At 56.4% G+C, this 25,380-nt stretch overlaps 1 protein-coding gene across 1 annotated transcript; it reads left to right on the forward strand.

Moving 5' to 3' along the window:
- Positions 1 to 1,749: 1,749 nt before the first annotated feature.
- Positions 1,750 to 25,358, forward strand: LOC119109257 (kinesin light chain-like; the record flags this gene model as incomplete). Its single annotated transcript, XM_037232855.1, is given in 15 exon segments — positions 1,750 to 1,901; positions 9,603 to 9,682; positions 15,337 to 15,491; positions 15,874 to 15,957; positions 16,864 to 17,010; positions 18,671 to 18,882; positions 19,728 to 19,841; positions 21,844 to 21,865; positions 21,867 to 21,932; positions 22,308 to 22,353; positions 22,356 to 22,477; positions 24,009 to 24,134; positions 24,136 to 24,214; positions 24,611 to 24,753; positions 25,275 to 25,358. Coding segments are annotated over 15 exon segments (1,515 nt in total), but the record flags the coding sequence as incomplete, so codon positions are not given.
- Between the last annotated feature and the right edge of the window lie 22 nt (positions 25,359 to 25,380).

Raw genomic sequence — 25,380 nt, forward strand, 5'->3', positions numbered from 1 at the left:
TAGTCAGTTTGCACCCGTCCCGGTGATGACTGGTCTGGCATACAGTGAGTTGGTTGTGGACTTCTGGACTGATCCACACCACAGTGTGAGAAGCAAAACGCCATTCATCTTTCCTCTGCCCCGGCTTTTGCCTGCCTGGCAGTCGTAGTATCCCGGCTGATACCTGCCTGGTGGACATCGCGGATCAGGACACCAGGGAGCTGTGCTAGATGGCGGTGAACAGGCGGCGGCGAGCTTGGTGCGCTGACGGGGACACAGGGTCGGTGCCGTGGAGTGGGCGATCTCGGTCCAGCGGCACGTGAATGTGACCTAGGCTCGGTGTCAGGTGTCGGGTGGCCCAGGATCGGTGTCGGATGCTGGGCGATCTCGGCTCAGCGGCACGTGACGGTGACCTGGGTTCGGTGTCAGGTGTCAGGTGGCCCAGGATCGGTGTCGGATGGTGGGCGATCTCGGGTCAGCGGCACATGACGGTGACCTGGGTTCGGCTGTGTCCGGTGTCGGATGACATAGCGTCGGTGCGGCTGCTGATGTCACGCAGCGGTCAGTGACCGGCGGCCGTGGCCGGGGACGTCGCGGCTCTGTTTACGCGACCGCGGTCCGACCGTCGGATCCGGGCGCCGGGCCGCAGCCGGCCGTCTGTATGCATTGCCACGGCGGCGGCGCGCGGAATGACGGCCATCTGACAGCCGGCGGCCGCTTAGCCACAATGGTTGGGCTCGGAAGGACTATGCTCGCTATGCCTGCTAATGTACGTCACTGGTATTTGGTGGAGCGCGGTAGAGTATTTTTGACTGTGGTGGACCTCCGGCGCCGACTGATAGCTGGGACTGGCCCGACCCATGCCACTGCCCTCCATGCGGGAATACTGGCTGGGTCTCGGTATGGCTGAGTTCCGGAGACGCTGTTGTTGTTGACCGTCGCTGCCGACCATGAACTCTTGCTGGTGAGGAGCGCCTCGAAAGTTCCCAGAAGCAGTCGAACTGGTCGGATCGATCCCACGTCGAGGCGCGGAAGCTGAAGGGCGCTGCTGTTCATATCGTCTCGGGCCGAATCCTTGAAATCATCCTTGGCTTCCGACTGTCCCTTCCGTAAAAGCTTACAATAGCATCGATCGCGCTCACGCGTGGGACGGATGATGATGCAACGCATACGGTGTCTGCTGCGCGTCGCCGCTGTGCTGGGCCTGCGTGGGCGACGGTGATGCGTGCTGTTCGCCAGCGCCGGCCATGCATGCCGTGGAGCCTCAGTGCAGTCGGCACGCCTCCAGTGCTGCGTTAGCAGTGCCGGCATTCAGTGCAGCGGCGCTTGCCCACCACCTCCCACGGAGCCAGCCCAGGCCGTCTTGGCCGCCGCTGGTCTGGCAACGCCCCGGGCGCCCCCGCAGTCTGGCAAGCCGGGCGTGGTGGAGAGGCTGGTGGCTGCACTTGCGCCGCTGTGTGGAAGGCGCCATCGCTGTGTGGTTGTGGGTCTGCCTTTGGGAGGCGATCTGGGTGGTCGTGGCGAGCGTTCTCAGTGCCTCCACCGCGGCGCCGTGCTTGCACACGTGTCATCATTGCCCCTGCGTCGGTACGGTGGACTGTGCCTGTGCTCGCCTCATTGCCCCTGCGTCGGCACGGTGGACTGTGCCTGCGCTCGCCTCGGCGCCCCTGCGTCGGCGCGGTAGGCCGTGCCCTGCGCTCGCCTCGGCGCCCCTCCGTCGGCACCCAGCTGGCTCCGTCGGCGCCGACGAGGCGGCCGTCGGCGGCGGCGCCGGCTCAGTCTGCGAGCGGGCGCGGCGCCACCGGTCACCATGCTGTGATCGCCGCCGCCCGGCCAGTGAGCGGTGGCCGCGCCTCGGAGAATGTGCTGCCTGCTCCCGCCCGGACCATGCTCACCATGTCTGCCATCGAACAATACCGCATGTAAGCCAGCCCGCCGGCAGCCCGCTCAGCCGCCGTCGCCGCCGCCGCCGCTGCTGCCGCTGCTGCTGTTGTCTGTAGTGGGTTGTCCTCATTGCGGACCTCTGTCGTAAAAGGTTCACGCGGTGGTGCGTGGGCCGCTTCTGCACGAGACTGTGTATGTGTGGGTGTGTATGTGTGAGTATACGTGCGCGTGCGCGTGCGTGTGCGTGCGTGCGTGCGTGCGTGCGTGCGTGTGTGCTGCGCCGGGTGGTGTATGATGATGTCCGGGTGGCAGCGGCGGCGGCGGCGGCGGCGGCGGCGGGCGGTGACTCGTCGGGCCGTGTGGCGCCGCCGCCGCCGCCACCGCCGCCGCCGCCGATCGATAGTGGACCCGCCGCCAGTCCCGGCGGCGCTCTCGGTCCGGTGCGGCCCGCCCTGGCCCGGCCCGGCCTGGCCGCGCGGCGATCGGCGGCGGACGACGCATTGATCAGCCGGCGGCGGCGGCGGGCGCGCGCCGTCCGGGGCGGCGCCGGGTCCCGGCCGGGTCCCGGCCGGGTCCCGGCCGGGCCGCCCGCCCGCCGCCCGAGGGCCGACAAACGACGGATCATGTCCTGATCGTCAGTCTGCAGACAGCTAGATCCCTCGGCGATCTTATAATGCCGGTGGGAGCCTGCACCAGCTGACTGGGCGTAAGCTGAGCTGCGGGGAAGTGATGCTGTCACGAGCGTAGTCGTAGCCTAGTGGGTCTTGCTTGAAGTCAGAGAGAACTTTGAAGGCGAGCCACTTGGCAGTCACGTCATTTGCCACCGGGCATATTTGCACCTGCCGACCGCAGCTGAATGCAGTTTTGAGCAGTTCCCAAAGAAAGATCATTTGAACGGAGTAGCTGTTCGTCTTAGAGGTTAGATATCAGGCGTATGACTGCTGTTGTCATAAATCTTCACGAACACATTGGTTACGGCACATCTATCAATGATGACGGATATGAACAATTATATTTTTATCTGTGTCGGTCCATGAGCTTCTGCTTAATTTCGTTTAGGTTTCGGTATCGCCTGGGGTGGAGACACTGAAACTGTCATCACCTTACTTGCCCCACGCCTAGCGAGGCGACTTAACCCTGTATTGATCAGGGTTGTCAGATCCGATGCGCCCTTAAACCCCAAGTCATCATCATCGGTTGTCAGATCCGCCCATCCCCTGTCCAATATTCGCGATGATTCAAAAATGCCATGAAAGATCGCCGCAAAATTTTAAGTAACTGTTGCCATTATGATAACTGTGGGATCACAATAGATCGACCGTGAGTAACGTCAGAGTGACGTCATGTTTGTCGATTTTTTCAAAAGCGCAGAACCGTGTAGGACTTGGCACAGAAGCCGAAAGAAAGAATCTGTTTCACATTTGCGAACAGAAAATGTGAGCGAATTAGTCCACCATTAATATGCCTTGTCGTCTTGTGGTTTCACCGTTGCGTATTAGAATATTGGGGTGTCAAATGAAGATATTGAGTAAAAGTATCGTCGACTATTTTTGGTCTCAGGCTCAACATTATGAAAACATGAAAAAGGTGTCCTACATGCGGTTATGAAGGATGTCTGTACTAAGTTTCAAGTAATTATCTGTAACAATGGCTGGCTTACGGCTTAAATGCATAAAAGCACATGTTGCGCCTGCGCAGGTGGGCCCAGGCCCGCGGCGGTGGGCGGCGGGGCTAAGTCCGCCGCGGCGGCGCGGTGACGGGGCGACGGAAGCCATTTATCAGTTTCACATACAAACCGACGACCACGTGACTGGCGGCGGTGCTGAAGGACATCAGGCTGCACTGTCGGCATGACTGTACCGCCGAAACATCGTGGAGATCGATCCAACTGCTTACCCCCCACCGAGGCCATTTGTTTAGCCTTGACCGTTGCGGCTGCTCTCCCACTCCGCGTTTGGATGGTTTAAGTATGACGGAAATGAATAGACCAAAATAGACAAATGGACCAAGGTTTTAGCTCTCATTTGCGCGGTACGTGACCTTGGCTCTAGGCCTGGAACAGCGCGCGTGACAGATATCTCCTTTGTAGCATGTTTGATCAGGAGGCGATGATTTCACACGATAAGATACGCTTCCAAATGAAATATGTTCTGGGAGGGATCAGACGTCTCCCCCCCCCCCCTAAAAAATTCGACTTTGACTTGTGACCCTAATACACTCTTCCACTTGAGTCTGTTGTGGGGTTCGGAACCGCACGCCACAGCGCTACCACTTGAGATTTGAATGTTTGAGTTCGGCCCGGCCGTTCTTAAGATAAGCAGGGGAGGGGGTCAAGTCTGTCCCCCCCCCCCCACGGTCAGTCGCTGAGGAGCCCGGTCAATGCTTGGTCAGGAAGAGATATGTGTCGTGCAGTCGTGTGCTGTGCTTATGAATATGATCATTACGTGGCTGGTCATGTTGCCGGTCTATCTTTGGGGGCGGCCCGGCCGTGCTGACGTCCGCTCGGACTCTGAGAGCTCTCCATTCGCGCCCGGCCGGACTCCCAGCGTTCTCCGCTGGCGCCCGGTCGGACTCCCAACGCTCTCCGCCGGCACCCGGCCGGACTCCCAGCGTTCTCCGCTGCCGCCCGGCCGGACTCCCAGCATTCGCCGCTGGCGCCCGGTCGGACTCCCAACATTTGCCGCTGGCGCCCGGTCGGACTCCCAACGCTCTCCGCCGGCCCCCGGCCGGACTCCCAGCGTTCTCCGCTGGCGCCCGGCCCGAGTGCAAGCCGCGCCAAACGCACCACTGCTGCTCAGTGTGGCGCCACCGATAACTTCTGATGAAAGCAGCTTGGTCGGGCCCAGCGCCACCCAAAAGGGAAATGAATGGGAAATGTTTTGAAAGTTGCAGGACTTTCGTGCCTCGGCCAGCGCTGTTTTGAGTGGCGATTGCGATGCTGCAGCGGATTTTACCGTTGTAGATTATGTGATTATACCAGTGCCTTTTTGTGGCCCGGAACGCGCTTTTGCTTATCGATTTGTTTTTGTTTTCTTTTTACCGGTCCAGAACCGGCATGGAAGCTGGACTTCACTCCTAGGGCATCGAAGCTGGATTTCACTCCTAGAAGTCCTTTTTCCCCAACTGAGAAATATAGTCCGTCCTTATGTAAATATTTGTGCCTCCATTTCGTTCACTTCCTCCAAAAGCAAGAGCACGACTGCCCATGTGATAAATCTCCTGATGTTTAAAAACTTAGACTGGCACATTTCATTCGGTTGGGTGCATGCTGCAGGATTCCTTCGTTTTAATTTAAGGCCACTTTCAGCAGTTGTCCTGGTTTTAACTTGACGTTGAACTGCCTTTGGACTTGACAAGGCCTGTAATGTTTTTTTTTTTTGCCACTTGGCACGTTGAGGACTTCTCTGCGAGACCGACGACCACCCGCTGTTTCGAAAACGTATCGCACGAATGCGCACATTACAGTTGCTAATTGCACTCGAAATTTGTGAAATTACAGAAAGTTTAAGTCCAATTTGGAAATTAGATGGACAGGAGCAGACAGCTTTGGAATTCTATGGACAGCTGATATAATTTTGTCGTTTTGCAAATGGGTATAGATATAACGTTATTTCGCGCAAAATAATTAGATTATGAAACAAAAACAAGTTGTTGATAGAGCACACTAGACAATACCACCTTTTCAAGCATGAGATAGGAACCGTCATTGCGTACACTGCCACATAATCCTTAGGCTGTGGGACTTGATTCGATGCCATTCACGATTCGGAGGAGTCGGACGATTTATCATCCCTCACCATCCAACAAAGTTGCCGTCGTCGGGCTTAGTGATAGTCAAGCCTAGCGACCATTGATGTTAATCGCGAATTCTCGATGTACTTACAAAGGCCTGTGACACACAGTACGTACTCACGACCATTTTCTTTCTTTTCACTTGATTCGAGTGGGGGAATGAAGCAACGTAAGGTGTGCTTGGGTTCATTGGCTGTAGTTAGTAGTTTTTATTGAAAAATTTTCCACAACCTTATTTTTGTGACAATTTTCGAACGGGCAGCCCGTCTATCCTCGGACTTTGCTTTGACCTTGAACGAGGACTTCTAGAGAACGGCTTCTCTAGCGCACATGCAGTTTGTGGAGAACTGATGCCCTACCTTTTCGTCTGCGGGCTTTGAAAGAGCAGGGCTTGGCATCGGTGACAAGACGTGCAGGAAGCTAGATATTTGGTGGCAAAAGTATTCACATGCGCTGGTATGTCTGCCGGCATTCGAGCCCGTCCGTGGTCCTGAGTCGGGGGCGGGCGCAGTAGAGGAGCGCTGGCGGCGCGTCGGCGCGTGCCGGACCGAGGCCAGCGGTTCGGTAGCCCGTGCAGCGCGCCGGCCGGCCCGCCGCTCCCACGCCCTGCTCCAGTTTCCCACGGCGTCGGCGCTCGGGCCGCACGGACGGTCTGTGTCCGCCTGGGCCGCCATCGCTCAGCGGTGTTCCGTGTCCCGTGTCCCAGGTCCCGTGTCCCATGTCCCGTTCTGGTCTGGCCTGGCGCACCGCCCATGTCACCTCCGTCACCGTGCCTCGGATTGCATGTGGAGCCGTTCCTTGGAAATAGCATCGAGCCATTTATATCCCTGCCCCGCTCGTCTCATCTCAATAATGGCATTGGCAGCGCCTGGCATTCATTCACACCATCGGGATATAGCGCGACTGGGGCGGGAAATACGGCCGCCATTGACGTCGGAGCCCATTTGTGATCTGACCTTTGAGTGAAAAAGAAGCCACTGCCAGTGGCATGCGCCGCGTTTTGGTGGCGTCTCCTTGAGATGGGTCGATGGCTGCCCACCAGCTCACCAGCAGCACCGTGCGCCACGCGGTGTCCCTGATCGGTGCAGTCGCCTGGGGTTGACGGTCGGGTCCGTGGCAGGTCTCCTTGGGAAGTTATTGCCGCTGGTGGCTAGGCAGTATTAGGCGTGTCTTGGCTCTTGAGAAGAGAGAAAAGACGGCCGAGGCTTACGATGAGAATCAATTGTCCTAGCCAGTTCAGTTATGCACGCAAAACTCGCGTGGCACGGTGCCGTAAGAGCACAGAACCCATGCACTAACGGGTTTTGGAAACCACGCCATTTTCATCATTCATGATGATTGAACGTACGGTATTGAAACGGGGAAATGAGAGCATTTTTCATGGTTTCCAGGATGCGCCTTCGGAGACATGAACGTCCCGAAGCCCAAAATAGGAGCCCCCTAAATCTGGGGTACTGGTGTTGCACGCGTTTTGTCACTGAGCTTAAGTGATTCTGACTGGCGTGATGATCAGCCATCACCGGCCATTACCGACCCAAGAGCATTCCTCCCGTATGGTGAACCTCTGTCAGTGTCGCTCAACGCCGACGGCTTTCCCTGCTGCTCCTGTGTCGTCGTTTTCCCACTGCCTGTGCGGACCGGACAGTGCCGAGCCAGCATCGCTCGCTCCCTGGACCGGCGCCTGGCGCCCGTCTGCCGAGCCAGTGCCGCTGTCTGCGGCTCAGCCGGCGGTCACAGACCGCTCACTGGCCGCCTGACGCCGCCGCCGCCACCAGCAGTCGGCGCTGTGCGCCAGCCGTGCGGGACGGCCGCCGCTCCGAGCCGGGCCGTGTGCGCCGCTCCGGGGCCTCCGATGGCTCGCTGCCCGGCGTCGGTCACCGCCAGCTCGCCTGGCGCCGCCCATGCCGCGCCGCCGGGACTTCGGCCGGCCGCGCCTGGGACGCCGCACCGGCGCCGAGGCTATCAGTGCGTGGCGACCGAGGTGATCAGCGCGGCACCGCTGGACGCTGCCTCGGAGCGGGTGCGCCCCCTGCCGTCCGATGTGTCGCACCATCGGAGCCAGTACGACCCTTGCCGTTCTTCGTCCCGTGCTCGGATGTCCGTCGCAGACCGCGCACGGCCGGCGGCGGGGCTCTGACTGGGACGCTGCCTGCGTCGCCGCCCTGGACCGCCGGTGATGAGCTCATCACGTGCACATCCGGCCGGGGCTGGCGCTTCCTGGGACGGCCCTCTGTCCCGTGTATGAGTGTGCGCGTGGTCCCGCGCCCCGTCCGCGGCGGGCGCCGCAGCCGTCTGGCAGCGCGTGTTCCACTGGCGTCGCGCCCTCAGCGCTGATACCATGCGCGCTGCAGCTTCAGTGTGATAACGCTATCGGGTCATATCTGCGCATTATAGATGAAGGCTGATGTGGAATGGATATGAGAAATCGAGGCTGTCGTACCGCGTTAGCGGACGCCGGTGGTCGTTCAGTGCCGGCGGCCGTGGAACGGTGCCTGGTCCGACAATGCCTGTAATTGTCCGTTATCAGGATATGTTCGGCGTGCGTCGACTACTCTGACCGTCGGCATCCGCCAGAGGGTTGTGGAGTTGGTACCCCCGCATCTGACGTGGTGCTGGCTGCGGTGCGTTAGCAGGATTCTGAATGTTGTTTGTATTTCGTTTGCATCTTTGAAATCCCAGCAGCTCTGGTGCTGCGCTGGTACCGAGATTCGAGATGCTGGGCACCTGCTGGATAACAAACCTTGGGACTTTTGAGCTGCCACCCCCCGCTAAAATTTTTCGTCTCTGAAATTCGCTGAGTGACGCTGATCCCTCCCCCTCTCTCTCTCCCTCTCCAGGTCCAGGTACTGGTTTTCGTGGGATAACTGGCAGGCAATTAGTGACTGAAGTGATTTTTGCCCTGTTCTGTGTCAGCGTCTGCCTCAGATGGCGTGAGGGATTTAGTGGGGGAGGACTCTGCGCGTCCCGTCCGCCAGCCCCGGGCGTTGGCTGCTCCCGCAGTCGACGGCAAGCTCCACTCCCAGTGTGCGCCGGGCGCCTCTCACGGAGACGTCGGGCGTGGCGGGCCTCTTGTGACCGTGAGATTTGACCAGACGACGATGCCAGTGGGAGGCCGTGGCCACCGACGAACGCATCGAGACGACCTGCGTCCTCAGTCTTAGTTCGATGATGGAACCTGAGCGCCTCGGGCCATGGGCTGCCTCCCATGTCTGTAAGCGGTCCGATCTCTGACGACCGTCTCTCGTAGCTAACGTGTGACGTCACCGAGCCACACCTTGGAATATGCGTGTTTTGTGTGTCCTGACGACCGCCACGCCCATGTTTGACCGGGCTGCGCCAGGTCCGGGTTCTCTCCTGGGTTCTCTCCTCCCGACCGCGCCCGGTCGGTGTGCTACGGGTGCGCCCATCTCTGTGTAGCCGGGGTCATTGGGGCCTGCTGAGGTGGTAGGTAGGTAGGCATGTTTGGCTGGCAATGTCAGCAGCGGTTCACACGGGGAGCACTCAGGAGATTGGCCGGGCTGGCGGCCGACTGAGGAAAGCTGGCTGTGACAGGTCGGATGACAGAGGGTGCGGCGCGGCTCGGTAAGTCGCCGACTTTCTGGAGCAGGCTCTGGCGACCACCTGTGCACACCGCTCCCCAAGCGATCGCTCTCGCTCAGTGACACATTCCCTGAGATAAAACTCTGGCCTGTCAGATGGATACTGAGCCATGCATCAGGGGTATCGTGGCAGGTTACTAGCAGGCGCCTGGAACGCCCTGTTCGGCGCCTGGTGTGCGGCACCGCAGGAGGCAGCCCCTACGGCTGTCATCCGGTAGACGTGGCCGTCGACTGCCACTCATGCTGGCAGCGCTGTTTGAGGTCGCGGCCAGTGTGTGGCAACACCAATGGTCTGCCGTGTGTGATTTCGACCGGCCGAAATCTAATGATCGCCCTCCGTTGTTGCAGAAAGAAGATTGAATCAATAGGAAAGATGACGGCGCAATCGCAGGACGAGATCATGACGAACACCAAAACCGTGATACAAGGTATGTTCTGGTGTTGGACAGAGTTGACTACCCGACATGGCTGCGCTCTGGTCATTAGAAGACAGGCAAGGCGCCGGAGCATTGGCTGGAGTCATAGAAGTTACTTCGGGATTCCAAACCACATTTTAGTTGTTGATATCCGCACAGAACTGGCTAGACCAGATTCGAGAAAGAAACGCGTGCATGGACGTACCTGGTATCGAGACTAGGTACGGCAGCACGTACTTGGTGTCCGGCGATTTTTGTGATACAAATTGACTTCAGTTTTCCCTGCGAGCTCTGTTATTTAGGGGTACGCCGTATGCTATTGTCGGTAGTCCAGCTGGCTTTGTATCCTTTTGACTAGCCCCCACATTATGCAACGCTTCGTCGAACCTGGACAGTCAGGCCGTAGAAAAACACGTCGTAGCATGCATGATCGTAGCATTATGTATGAAACGCGTGCATGAACACGTTAAATAGGGTATCTTTCCACTTCGGTTCATTCGTAGGCCCTGCAAGGTCAGTGGTTAAAAGCAGGTTGTGTGTCGGTGCCTCCTTTCACATTGAAATTTGACCTTCATTTTCACTGTTGATGGTATTATTACTGTTGAAGGGCTGGGGCCGCTTGCGTCTGCTTGCCACCAGTCTGCCTGAGACCCCTGTAGTCGTGGTCTATGTGTGAGTCGACGTGCTCCGAAATGGGTCTAAGCAGCGGGACCCAGTGTTGGAGAGGTCGGCCATGAACATCGCTCGGGCGCGTGGTTCAGCTGACTGGGGCTAGTATTCACCCAAAATGCGTGCGTTTTTGTGGTGCTTTGGTAGCAGTTACCAAAAAACGTGACCATGGATTTAGTCATGAATGTCATAGATTCTGTCGTCTGAAGTTATGAGGCCAGACAGCCAGCTATTTTTTTTTTTAGCAGTCATTTGTGAATGAGCGCTCGAGCACGACGTCAGTGAAGCACTGAGCACTTAACTCTCACCAGAGATGGATCTTTAAATGCATTGAATAAAGCCGTTTGCACCGGTTATATAAGGTTTGTCCAGCTGTATCAGGGCATGTCTTGGTATCATCTGCGTTCTGGCCATTGGCAACTCTAGCCTTTATTATTTTGGCTAGTCTCCTGCCGCTTATGTTATCTTACTCATTGTATGGGTGTTGAAAACGCTAACAAGACGATTCTTTATGTCAATTTATCACTCCTACCCATCGAAATAAAATACATCCTAGGAGCTTTGAATCAGCCGGTTATGGATCGCCATGTAATCCCGCCTGCTATAAAAGAACACAAGTCTGCCTGAATCGGATCAGAGCCAGATTCACCAGCTGTTTTTTTCATCCGCTGTAGCCATCAGCAGCCGGTCTGCCTCGCGTGAAGACACCGTCTTCTTATCGGGCCTGACGTGACCGCCTCGCCCTTGAGCCATAGCGCGCGCCACCTGCAGGAAACTACACACAATGGTGCGGCCTGCGGTGACGGCACGACGGCGCCTTGTCGCAGCGTCGCGCGGGCACGCGGCAGACGTCAGCTGTCGGGCCGCCGACGACAGTAGGCCAAATTACAGCAGTGGATTGGAAGCCGATGCCTCTTGACCTGTGACCGGCGCGGAATGTACCTTAAAACGGGTTCTGACGTTGTCCTCGTGTGGCTCCCTTCATTTTTGCGCGGTCTTTTCACAGGGCGTTGCTCGCAAGCATAATTTCTGTTGTACGCTGCGTGCGTAGCGTTCTTTGTAACAGGCAGGTGGGCGGTGTTGTCAGCACGCAGGCTGCCGCTGTGGTCGCTCAGGTACGGTGCGTGCCATCGGGGAGAGAGGGCGGTGGGCCATGCAGAGCTGTGGCCCAGTACTGAGCTTGCATAACTGAGAGCTGAGTCACGTGGGCCCCGTCCGTAATCGGCAGTGGGACGCCCATTCAGAACTGAGGGTCATCCTACCGGCGGCGTAGTTATCCGACTTACCGGCGATGCCGCTGCCAAAGCTCGTTCTTAACCTGAACGAGAGGCGTGGTAAGTCGTGCTCTTGTACACGGCGACGGCTCACAACGGTCAACGTGCGTGGAAGATCGTGTGTGTCGGACAAAGGGTATGCCGTCGGCCGTGCGTGGATGCCGTGACAGATGATTATGTTTTTCATTACAAAATTTGTCAACTTATGTACAGCTAAATAAGATAGAAATGTGTCATTGCTGCGCTCTTTACGTTTCCTTTACGTTTACAGGCTGAACCAGATGATTCTACTTGTTGCCCATCTTTTATTATTATTTCCCCTGTTCTTTATAGCGCTTCTAATATTTGAGCGCACTTCATACGCTTTGAAGTGAGTCAGGTTGTTTCAGATCATGAAGTAATTGCTCGGAGCAAGTAACTTGTTATTTTCGAGCCATGACCCAGGAACTAATGGTGTTTGGCGTCAAATAGTCTTTCACGTGCAACTTTTCGAGAAGCCCTGAAAGAAATCATGCGTCAGGGCGTCAGTCAGATCGGCAGACTAATTATTTTTAGAAGGGAGGGGTGGGGGGAGGTCGTCGCCAGCGGCCACGTGACCTGGCAGAGGAAGAACAAATACGATCTGCCTGGCCGCGGAGCGTTGACCTTGATAGGCTAATTCTCCGGGGGTGGTGACAGGGACAGGTGACGCCTAGCAGGCGGCGACTGAGGCCGTGGGATTGGAAGTGACGGTGGCCATGACCGGCCGCGCCGCAGGCACGGCGAGCCCGCCAGGTCACCGTGGGATGGGTGATGGGACCCTAGCGTCGCACCTGTCGGGCGGCCCCAGTTGCGCGCCGTCCCCGGGGCGACGCCGACGCCTGTGACGTCATCGCCACGCCTGTGACGTCAGCCCTGCTGATCTTGGCGCTGGGTGCAGCGCGGAGAGCGTTTTGTAATGTTTGTTGAATCACCGCGGAGACGAGCCGGTGCGGCGGACTGGGCGGGTGGCTGCGGGTCCGGTGACCTCACCCGCAGCCCCGCTCGACGCCTGCGGACATTCGCGCTCCTTACATGCCTCGTAGAATGGTTTTGGTGCTTAAGCCTCAGTTATCACGTGTTGTGGGATGATGACCTATGAACTCACGTTTAAACAGTGAGCTAGAATGGCTTTTGAACTAGGAGGGGAATGCAATATTCCATCGAGGAAATACCGTGCAGATGCAAAAAAATTCAGTTCACAAAAGCTGGAACTTAATTGAGTCATTATGTCTATGAGTCATAGCTGCTATGAGGTATGAGTTATGCATAGCTAAAGGTCAGTAGAAATTTCAGAAGAGCGTAATGATCGCCAAAAACTGTATAACGTCACTTTTTTGATGCTGTACTTTGCACATCCCTTCCACAGGTTTTTTTAACACAAAACAAAGCAAAAGAATTCAACAGCAAAGCCACAGCAAAAATTCAACAAGCATAGCACATTCAAGCGTAAAAAGTCTCCGACTCCTGCACATCAACACATCACCAAATCAAACAAACAACAACAGTCGTACTTTTGACTTCTGTTAAAATGCGGCCAGGAAATACACATATTGTGTCCCTATTTTTTGCAAAATACTATGCTTATTTCTATAAAAATAACATAAAGAAGCCTTGTCTCATCCCATCCTCTCTTACCTACTTGTATCACAGCAGCATTTATGAGGCACTGATTCTTGCAAAATTCCTACTGCTACTTACATTGCAAGTAATCAACTTCACCTATCTTAGGGCGGCCCATGTGTTGAACATCATCTCAACTCACATATGTCTCAACAGCAGCAATTGTGATGAAAACACGACAAACTTATTTTTGACTGATTTAAACTTGTGTATAGGTTCAGTTCATTTTTGTCAGCTTGTTGACACCAGACAAAGTTGACCACACGCAAATCAAAACTCAGGAGCCAACTGAGATGGCAGAACTAAACATTAGCCATCTAAATCACTTAACAACATACTCTGATTGTTATGTTTAGTCTCTGTCAAGGGCAATAACAGGTATGTTCCACAAAACAATCTCTCGTCCAGACAGAATAGAAGTTATGGATGGCGGCAAAATCAGTTTTGTCGCTTGCCTTTTCAGTTGCAGCAAAGGCATCCATTTATGTTTGGTAATCATATGTAATGACTTAAAGTTCGAAATTGGCTTCACCTAAAAAATGAGATGGTCTGACTATTTGCTGAAGACCTATGTCTATCCCTTATTGTAATTGTTGTGCAGCGTAACATGCTTGTGTTTTTTAAAAAAATGAAGTGCATATCCATGGTGCAACCATATGCTAATCAGCAAAGCTTGACATCCATGGACAGCGTCTTGTCGGAGCAGACACGAGGGACCACTTCAACAAATTCGGGTAAAATGATCAATAGTATGGAACAAAAGAGTCTAATTACAGGTCTTGTGGCATCGTAATTTATTTTACGAACAGCATTTGATAGATTAAAACAGAAAATGGTCAAATCTAGGTGCAAATCATGTTTTGAACGCGGGTAGGCCGGCAGTTGGGTGTCTCAAAGCAGAAATTTACTGGCTTTTTAAGGACGGGCCTCTTTCTGCTCCCCAAACAAAAAGTCAGTATCGTTGGCATGGTTGGTTGACAGACAGGGCCATCCAACCCGCCCGTAAAATGTAGATGTTAATCATGCCCACCAACCTACAAGATTGAAATGCGAAATAAGAAAGAGGAGCTCTGCTTGAGAAAAAAGCTTCGAAGGGCAAAATTCCGCCACCAAACACCTGGATTAGCTGCACCAGGTCTGTACCAAAGCTATGTGCATGATGATAATGTAGGGTGGTGAGGTAGTGAAACTGAAATGGCGATTTTTCATTATTGGGGAAAGTCATGACCCAACAAAGCGGCTATCTAAGGAGTTGAAAAATGCAAAAATGTCCGTAAAAATAAACTGGTTTCAAATTGCATCCGTCATTTCCTATAGCTTGTTCACTATTGGGTGCATATTAGACATGTTTGGGCGGCTGGTGAATTGCTCCAATAGAAGTATAAAACATGTGCAAGTTTGCAGTTGGAGCATTTTGCATAGTAATTTGTTATCAGGGAATCTGGGGAAAAAATGTTATCAGAAAAAGAATTCGTGGAATAGAACTGCCTACCAGGCTTTGCTGCTGTTGGGACCAGGCTTTACTTTGTTGGTGTGGTGTCTGCGTGTTGTGACCCGAACAATTTGGGATGCCTGAAAACCTTGTGTTTGGCACACAGCTGGAGATTGTGATGTATTTTGTAAACAAAACAAAATTGATGTTTGCAAGTGGCTGGAGTCGCCGGGGCTCTCGGGCTTGGAGGTGCCTCGTGCCCTTGTTCTGTGCATACATAGGCATGATTCAGATGTAGCTGAGGCGGGGCATAGCCATATGTTCAGGTTGTAGCCAGGTGTTCAGGTTTTCTGAAGCCTTGTTCATGCTTGGTGGTTCCAAGTGAGTTCGGACTTGGATGACATCTTAAAACTTCTGGAAGGGAAACATGGGTTTGGTATGTGTGGTAAGGCAATATCAGGTAGGACTGAAAATTTTGCATAGAATATGCAGAAAAGGAGAAAAAAATCCTCATAAGGTGTTCCTTTACACCCAAAGTAGGCACTTCTAGGACACTGAATGCAAAGGTCTACGCTGCTCTTCAGCACTTATCCCGTATTTGTGCGCATATGCTTGTGACATCAGGTTATGCCCCATCCCCTTCCTGCCAGGTCTGGAGGCGCTCCGGAACGACCACAACTCGATCCTGAACGGGCTGATGGGCTCGATGAAGGCCAGCGAGCAGCGCTCCGAGCTGGTCGAGGAGAAGGCCGGCCTCATCCAGAAGAGCCTGGACACCATCGAGCTGGGGCTGGGCGAGGCGCAGGTCAGCTGGTGTCACCGGCTCGGTCACCGCCGGCGGCTGCCCGCAGCGGCACTCGCTCGGCTCCCGGGGCGCACTGTGTCGGGCAAAAACCGCCGTGGCTGTTTATGGATTTTGGTTGATCAGGCGGGTACTGTGGTGTGGCGCGGTGCCTGCTCACGAGATGGCAGCAGCGTCGGGGCCAGGCTTGTGAAGTCGCCTTTGCGGATCAGCTGGCAGACTTTGGGAGCGTCTGCGCCGGCGCGGGCCGAGCGCTGGGCACGGGGCTGTATCTGGTGGCCGACGAGCCAGAATGGCACACATGAGTTGCCTTAAAATGCGATTATGTCCTGGTTGCCGACCGCGGTTCCTCGCCCGCCGTTCTCACCGCGCCGCTCGGCTGCAGGTGATGATGGCGCTAGCGTCACACCTGCAGGGAGTCGAGGCCGAAAAACAGAAGCTGCGCGCCCAGGTGCGACGTCTGTGCCAGGTACGTAATAGCCGTCACTGCAAGGCTCTCCTTCGCCGGGCGCGGCTGTGCGGTTGCACGCCCTGGTGCCAAGAGTCGCAGTCTTGTCACATCCGCCGATGTTCTGTCGGTCAGCAATGGGCGAGACATGACTGTGTAGTGGACCGAAGTTAGACCCAGATCAGCATCAGTCTCCTCATTCTTTTGCTTTAAATCCCGCGCATGACTTCCGTTTCTCATTACGAACTAATCATCGGCTGGCAACGAAGATGCAGATTATGGCCGGACAGATCCCATTCTAAACGCAAGGCTATCTGAGCTTGTGTACTGGATATTGGGCTCCAGTTGCCTACCAGCTGGCGTAGTGGAGGTCGGCCACAAGGCTTGTGGTGCGATCTTTCTCGCCAAGGGAGGACTCACGACGTTGATCGGGGCGGCAGTGTGTGCCACCCGCCGAGTGTTGGTCCAGTCGCGTGATGTCGAGCGACCCATTCATAGCATTCATGCCTCTTATTAAGAGACCATCGCCTCATCACGCCACGCGTGCAGTTCCAATCATATCAGTCACGCCACACGGCCAGGCGCAGCCACCGGCAAGGCTATGCCCGGAGACCAAGTCGTGTGAGTCGCGCTGTGTTCCGATAGTCATTCGCATGCCTCGCACCGAAGATGCAGCCGCCACTGATGTCACCTACCTGATGTCAGCAGCAGCGTCACACATAAATGTCAGCGGCTGCGTCACCCAATGATGTCCGGTGGCCCGAGTCCGGCGCTGCTGCAGACGCAGCCGCCTAAGTCAGGCCGTGCCCGGGACAGAGCCTGGGAGGCATCCGCTGCAGGGGACAGCCTCCTCTGGACTCGTCCGCGCTGGCCCCTCCCTCTCCGTGTGTGTGTGTGTGTGTGTGACGTCACGCTGTCGCGTCGCAGGAGAACGCCTGGCTGCGGGACGAGCTGGCCAACACCCAGCAGAAGCTGCAGGCTTCCGAGCAGCAGGTGGCCCAGCTAGAGGAGGACAAGAAGCAGCTGGAGTTCTTCAACTCCATCAAGAAGTATGACCAGGACAGCCAGGTACAGGTCAGCAACATGGGGCCTAGCTCGGGTAGGGGTGGTGCAGGCCTCCAGCAGCCGCTAGACTGTGCCCGTCAGCCGCCTGTCTGACAGACGGACGGAGACTGAATACCCGTCGGCCGCCTGTCGGACAGACGGACGGAGACTGGATACCCGTCGGCCGCCTGTCGGACAGACGGACGGAGACTGGATACCCGTCGGCCGCCTGTCTGACAGACGGACGGAGGCTGGATACCCGTCGGCCGCCTGTCGGACAGACGGACGGAGACTGGATACCCGTCGGCCGCCTGTCGGACAGACGGACGGAGACTGGATACCCGTCGGCCGCCTGTCGGACAGACGGACGGAGGCTGGATACCCGTCGGCCGCCTGTCGGACAGACGGACGGAGGCTGGATACCCGTCGGCCGCCTGTCTGACAGACGGACGGAGACTGGATACCCGTCGGCCGCCTGTCGGACAGACAGACGGAGACTGGATACCCGTCGGCCGTCTGTCTGACAGATAGACGAAGACTGGATACCCGTCGGCTGCCTGTCGGACAGACGGACCGACACTGGATATCCGTCGGCCGCCTGTCGGACGGACGGACGGAGACTGGATACCCGTCGGCCGCCTGTCTGACAGACGGACAGAGACTGGATGCCCGTCGGCCGTCTGTCGGACAGACAGACGGAGACTGGATACCCGTCGGCCGCCTGTCTGACAGATAGACGGAGACTGGATACCCGTCGGCTGCCTGGCGGACAGACAGACGGAGACTGGATACCCGTCGGCCGTCTGTCTGACAGATAGACGGAGACTGAATACCCGTCGGCCGCCTGTCGGACAGACGGACCGACACTGGATACCTGTCAGCCGCCTGTCGGACAGACGGACGGAGACTGGATCCAGACGGACTCGGCCAGTTGTTCAAGAATCGGTCGACCAACGCCAGGCACCACGTGCATGCCAGAGGCGGCGGGTGACATTAATGTTTAACTGGCCGCATGCTCAGGCCGCGGATGGGCCAGATCTACTATTGATTAGTGGACCCAGGCTGGCTGGCGGCTCAGTAAAAATGAATCCCCGAACGCTTTAAATGATGGCTCGTTCCGACTGGAGTGGATATTCGTTTTGGAGCCGTGGCTCGCGCGTTGGTTACGTTCCAAATGCTAAGCGAGGCAGGTTGATGGGCTGGACGTGCCAGCATCCATATTTATGGTATTTAAGGGGAGTATGTTGCGCGAGGTACGATGACGCAATCAAACAATGACGTATTGGGAGCCTTTTTACTAAAAAAAGATTGTGTTGTCTAGAGCAGTCTTTTTCCTTTAAAAGTATATCAGTAGATACAAGGGAGCTTATCACATCTGATGCTTGCTTCAATATCTTTATATTTGGAACATGACGTTTAAGGCGGTGAAGGTCGTAAGACAAAAGAATGACTGATTCACAAGTAGTTTTCGTTGTACATCTTGACACTTTGTGAGGAAGTCATACAGAGGGTCTACTGTGATGTGGTTGTGAAGCCAGACATCGCTTCTTCCATGAACTTATGGCATGTGTCAGAACCGGGATGGAGCCCTCGACCCGACCAGGGGCGGCGGTGTGACGCCAGCCGGCCCCGCCCATGGGAACACGCCACGCCCACTGCAGCCGACGCCGGTGCCTGTCACCGTTCGCAGAACGCCGAGAGCATGTCGGAGTCCACCGCCGAGTCTATGGAGAAGTCGGCCAACCCGGTCGTCGACCTGTTCCCGGACGAGGGCGACGAGCGGGGCGGCATGTCGCCCACGCCGCCCTCCCAGTTCGCGCAGCAGGTCAACGCCGGCTACGAGATCCCAGCCCGGCTGCGCACGCTCCACAACCTGGTCATCCAGTACGCCTCGCAGGGCAGGTCAGTCAGCCCCGCACGCTCCTTAACCTGGTCATCCAGTACGCCTTGGTCAGTCAGCCCCGCACGCTCCACAACCTGGTCATCCAGTACGCCTTGGTCAGTCAGCCCCGCACGCTCCACAACCTGGTCATCCAGTACGCCTTGGTCAGTCAGCCCCGCATGCTCCACAACCTGGTCATCCAGTACGCCTTGGTCAGTCAACCCCGCACGCTCCACAACCTGGTCATCCAGTACGCCTTGCAGGGCAGGTCAGTCAGCCCGCACGCTCGACAACTTGGTCATCCAGCCGGGGTCCGAAGTCTGTTAAAAAAAATGGTTCTCCGATATTGACCTGGTTTTAGATTGGTTTTAAATTATCGTTTAAAATAACCTTTTTGCTAAATTTACCACGATGTCTTGCTTGGCCTGTGTCCTGACGCATCCGTGCTGTGCAGCTGGTTGTTTGATTCAATACGGCGCTCAGCCAGCCTTTTCATCGCTGGGAAGATTGATTCATGTACTTTTGTTGCGGCGTATGCGTGCCAATGCAGTCATACATTCAGTGACCGTCTCAGGGCGCTGAACTTGTGCCGAGTTACGTCTATGTTCGTCATATTTGCCACATTACCATTTTCGCGTTGGCCGTCTCTATGTCGGTGCCACCAGCGTGCATGGACACATGTTAAAAAGCTAAGCGTTGAACTGCTGCGGCTCGAACGCCGATGTCTGGAGAGGTTCTCCTTGTACCGGCTGAAGTCCTGATACTGCATTTGCACTGTGACCACGGGCTGCCAGTTGCCTTCTTGTATTTCTTCTACTGTGAGGGCGAACTGGTGTGACGGTGTTTGTCCGCGTGCGTGCGGCAGGTACGAGGTGGCGGTGCCGCTGTGTAAGCAGGCGCTGGAGGACCTGGAGAAGACCAGCGGTCACGACCACCCGGACGTGGCCACCATGCTCAACATCCTGGCGCTGGTCTACAGGTGAGCTTAGGGACCGCGGCCGCGCCGGTCCGGTCGGCCGGCTGAGGGACCGCCGCCACGCCGGTCCGGTCGTCCGGCTGAGGGACCGCCGCAGCGCAGGTCCGGTCGGGCGACTCGACCCTCAGTTTGCGGACACGCGTGTCTCGAGTACAGCAGGCTGTGAGCTGGACGCGGCGCCTATCACGTCAGGTTTTACATGCGGCATTTGAGACGTGTTCTGTTTATTGTGACAGCCCGCTGATTTCCACTGTATGTCACGATTGCAGCAATATTTCATTCTCCATTCGCTAAAATAGTCGCGACAAACGTGTTAACATACCCGTAAAAGCTTGGTTGTAAACCCAACTGTTGTAGTCATGTCGGTAGGTATTGCTGAAATAAGGCAAAAACTTGACATGCATCCCAACGCAATAAAAGCTTGGCTATAAGCGCTGCTTGTGCTGTCACTCGTTCAGGTCAAGCAAATATATTCGAACATAAGGAAAATATGTGTTCGGAGTATTGATGGCTGACTGTTACCATTGTGAAACCATTAAAACGTGTCGGAAAATTTTTGGTGTGCGAGATATGACAGGCGTAGCTTGCTGGTCGTTTCCACTGCCATTCGAATCTCAAGGCACCCTTGACCATGGCAAGTGACAGACTTTGCCTGTTTACCGATATTTCGCCTGCTTGTGTAGCACGTAAGGTGTGGCCATCAATGCAGCATATATACTGCGCAGCACACGTTATTTTACATTCATATGGGGATTTAAATGTCTGCATCGGTTGTCTTAATGATACAGTAGCGTCTCGGGTTGCATGTACGATTACGATAATACGAATTTAACGTTGACGAAAATAACGCAGGTCTTCAGCGTCGGCATGTAATTGTATACATTAAGTCCATATTATAGTACCACTCGATGACGAATTCGGTTAATAAAGCGCGCCGTTCTTAAATGCATCATTTGCGTAATCATGTCCTTGTGCACCGCTGCGTCAAATTCATTATTTCTCAAGGCATCGTGCCAATGCAAAATGTCTTAATAGTCGGTGCGCTATAAACCCCAGTTATGTCAAACTGGGATGTTCGTGGGTAGAGCGGCTTACGACCTGCCCAATGTGAAACTCAATCAGTGCACGACATGCAATGACATGGGGGCTTGCAGGTCGTCATGACTTGTTTTCCAGTTCAGTCTGGTCACGATTCTTACTCTGGAGTTAAGTTTTACCTATTTAAAACTTTATTGGACAAGGTTTAATTCATCCACGAGCTTGGGGTTCATTGCTTACCATGCTGACCAATCTTGATGCATGTGATCTAAGCACCATCAGCTTGCATGTACTTCTGTGTGCATCAGATATGATGTTGGCCCTGAATTTCCCACATGAAGTGAGGTTTACAAAGGAGGTCCTAACTGTTAACTTCATTTAAACCACGGTGTTGTCACAACCCACCTTAATTGGTTAATACTTCATTGATAAAGGTGTGCTGCAGATTTGACATGCTTGCTTTCATTAGAGACATTGCATTGCGTTATGTATGGTTTGTTCTTTTGGGTTCAAAACTGGGGAACTTCGAAAATGTATTGTGTTTATCTTTTGAGACACCGTTTGGGCAGGGCCGGCTTGTCTTTGGACATGCGGTGCTCAATTTTGACCCGGCCGGCCCCTCCGGCGGGCCCAAAACATTGCACATCTTGTGCCTGGTGCTGCCATGACGGACGCCTGGCGCCGGACGTAGCTGGCCGTTCACGCCAAGCCCCGACGATTGTCACCAGCGATGCTTGTGCCCGGCCGAGGCCTGGGAGAAGGGGACGCTGGTCTCAGGTCGCGCACAGCCACCTGTGTTCCCGGCTGTGGCCCGCGGAGCCGTCGTTCGGTACGCAGTGTGTCGCCATGTACCCCCGGCCGTCGGCATGGGTCTATCGGCCGCAGTTTCATGTACAGCATTGTGTATGTGTGTAGGCTGCATCGTCCTGGAGCGTCACATGGCTGGCTTCGGTTTGTTTTTTGCAAGAGATCAAAACAAATACAAGGAGGGCGGCCAACCTGCTGAACGACGCCCTGGCTATCCGCGAGAAGACGCTGGGGGAGGATCACCCCGCGGTGCGTCTGCCCTCGGGCCGTTATACGGCTCGTGCTGCTCTGCCGGCTTAACATTGCGTGTTGCCTTGAAGCGCCTCAGTGGGTGTGTCATTGAGGCTTCCGTCCTCGATGCTACGGTGATTCATAAAAACAACAAAGGTAATGAGGTGTGGTAGCACGTAACCCGCGTGAAGGTCGGACCGGGGACGATGCGGCGCCGCCAGGAATTCTGTGGCTGCAAGTACACACAAGTCGTTTCAGCCCACAAAGAAAAACATGACAATGCCAAGCTTGGGGTATGTTGGTAGAGTTGGCGCTTGTTTAGCACGTGGCTGTGGCTGTTGTGCTGGTGGCAGTGGCAGGTGTCGCCTGACGTCATCCGCTGCCTGCCGCCAGGTGGCCGCCACGCTGAACAACCTGGCGGTGCTGTACGGCAAGCGAGGCAGTACAAGGATGCCGAGCCGCTCTGTAAGCGGGCGCTGGAGATCCGAGAGAAGGTACTGGGACGCGACCACCCGGACGTGGCCAAGCAGCTCAACAACCTGGCACTGCTCTGCCAGAACCAGGTGAGATGTCCGGCGCTGGGCGGGCGGCGTCAGCCAAGTGTCGCGACCATCAGCAGCAGGCTCAAATGCCGGCTGTCGGGGCTCCCTGCCCGGCCAGTGCCGGCAGCAGCACGCTCAGATACCGGCTGTCGGGGCTCCCTGCCTGGCCAGTGCCGGCAGCAGCAGGCTCAGATGCCAGCTGTCGGGACTCCCTGCCTGGTCAGTGCCGGCAGCAGCAGGCTCAGATGCCGGCTGTCGGGACTCCCTGCCCGGCCAGTGCCGGCAGCAGCACGCTCAGATGCCGGCTGTCGGGGCTCCCTGCCCGGCCAGTGCCGGCAGCAGCAGGCTCAGATGCCGGCTGTCGGGACTCCCTGCCCGGCCAGTGCCGGCAGCAGCACGCTCAGATGCCGGCTGTCGGGACTCCCTGCCCGGCCAGTGCCGGCAGCAGCAGGCTCAGATGCCGGCTGTCGGGACTCCCTGCCCGGCCAGTGCCGGCAGCAGCAGGCTCAGATGCCGGCTGTCGGGGCTCCCTGCCCGGCCAGTGCGGGCAGCAGCAGGTTCAGGTGCCGGCTGTCGGGGCTCCCTGCCCGCCAGTGCCGGCAGCAGCAGGCTCAGATGCCGGCTGTCGGGACTCCCTGCCCGGCCAGTGCCGGCAGCAGCAGGCTCAGATGCCGGCTGTGGGGGCTCCCTGCCGGTCAGTGCCGGTAGCATCACGCTCAGATGCCGGCAGCAGCACGCTCAGATGCCGGCTGTGGGGGCTCTCTGAGTATGTGTCCTAGGCTATGGGTGCGGATGCGATTTCACATAAGCCAATGAAATGGAATGTCACTACTTCATGATGATGGGCGTCGCCAGCTGATCAGTCAGGTGACACGGCATCTGGTTAAGAACAGAAGTAATTGCTGTACTTCTTGTAGAAAAACCAGGAGAATGGAGATATAGATGCGTTGATATTTCGGCAGCATATCGAAACGAAGAGCAGAAGTTTATCTAATCGCACTTCTGCTATTCGTTTCGGTAAAGGCTTGTTGCCGAAATATCAATGCATCTATATCTCCATTCTCCTGTTTCTTTTTCTTCGAGGAATAAGGCCATTGCTACCTTCTGATCTATGTGCATAATGTTCCTCGCAAATTGCACTTAACAACAAACGTAATTTTGGCGCGGCATCTGTGGGAATCGGTCGACTGGCGACGTGCTCGTCGACCACTGCATCTGTTGGTGTAAGAGTTGCCTGTACTGCCTCCCTTGTGGCTGTGTGGGTGCCAGCTCGTGTGAGGCAGATAGTGGGGGACCGGCAGTCGGGAGGGCGGCTGGCAGTCTGCGTGGGTGCTAGCTCGTGTGAGGCAGACTAGTGGGGGGGCCGTCTGTCTGGAGGGGAGGCGGCTGGCAGTCTGCGTGGATGCCAGCTCGTAGTGAGGCAGATAGTGGGAGACCGGCAGTCGGGAGGGCGGCTGGCAGTCTACGTGGATACCAGCTCGTGTGAGGCAGACAGTGGTGGGAGCGGCAGTTGACGGGCGTGTCTCTCAGCTGGCGACTGCCCTGCCCTCAGGGCAAGTACGAGGAGGTGGAGCGCTACTACCAGCGCGCGCTGGAGATATACGAGACCAAACTGGGACCGGACGACTCTAACGTGGCCAAGACCAAGAACAACCTGGCATCGGCCTACCTCAAGCAGGGGCAAATACAAGGAGGCGGAGGTGCTCTACAAGGAGGTGCTGGACCGGGCGCACGTGCAGGAGTTCGGCTCTATCGGAGGTGCGTGGCCAGTGATTAGGCTGGTGGAGTGCGTGATGCTTGTAATGTTATGTCAGTGGCAGTGCTCGCGAGTCACAGTTCGAGTGGTTTGAGCGCCGTTTTTAGGAGGCAGTACCCTGCACGTGCGGCACGTGCGTATCTTTGCCTCCAACCGCGCGGCGCTTCGTCGGCCTCCCAATGCTCCAGTGCTGGGTTGTTCTGTCGCCGTCATGCTGTTAATGTCGCGAGCGATTGGAGATCACGCGGGCTCGCTACAATAATGTGTTTAATCATGTGCTTTGGAGTGCGCCTGTCCTGACCGCCTGCCTGTGCGGTGTTGCGGCCGTACGGCGCCGTCGGCGGAGCTGCCGGCGCGTGCCCCGCGGTGCCCACCTGACGGCTCGCCTCTCTCGGCAGGCGACAGCAAGCCGATTTGGCAGGTGGCTGAGGAGCGCGAGGAGAACAAGAGCAAGAACAAGGACAACGCTCCGTACGGCGAGTACGGCGGCTGGCACAAGGCGGCCAAGGTGGACTCGCCCACTGTAACCACCACCCTCAAGGTAGGTGGGCTCGCTCGCCGTAGTGTGCGAGGGCGCACCCGCCGGCCGGCTGTGTCGTGCTGGCTGGCCGGCACCACACGCACGTCTCCGGTGCGCGGTCTGGCGGCCGCGCGCAGCAGCGGAGCACACGGCTGTGCTGCGGCACTGTCGCGCCGTAGCAGCTCCGGCCCCGGGTATTCGTGACCAGACACCGGCAGGCTGTGGCGCCAATCACTGACTGCTCCGCACACGCGGTGACGGGCACTGACCATGTTCAATGTAGCTCGCTTTGCCGTGTAATGAATAACTGTTGACCTGGAGTGCCGTCAAGAGACCAGCTGCCGACGGACGAGGCCGTGCCTCGTGGGGCTCCGGCCGCGCTCGCAGGCTGCGTGCTAACTCGGCCTGCGAGCGCGCGCAGCTCTCGGCAGCCGGCCGGCACTGCCATGTGTATGCGGAGCCGTCGTTGCGGGCGCACGGACGGGGCGGCGGGTCACTCAGCTTTCGGGGCGTGGCGGGTGACTGGTGACGGCTGTTCGCAGAACTTGGGCGCTCTGTATCGACGCCAGGGCAAGTACGAGGCGGCTGAGACGCTGGAGGACTGCGCCATGAGGTCACGCAAGGAGGTGGGTCTCTCTCTCTCTCTCT

The sequence above is a fragment of the Pollicipes pollicipes genome, unplaced genomic scaffold, assembly GCF_011947565.3.
Source record: "Pollicipes pollicipes isolate AB1234 unplaced genomic scaffold, Ppol_2.1 Scaffold_2555;HRSCAF=2994_pilon_pilon_pilon, whole genome shotgun sequence".
Classification (NCBI taxonomy): Eukaryota; Metazoa; Arthropoda; class Thecostraca; order Pollicipedomorpha; family Pollicipedidae; genus Pollicipes; species Pollicipes pollicipes.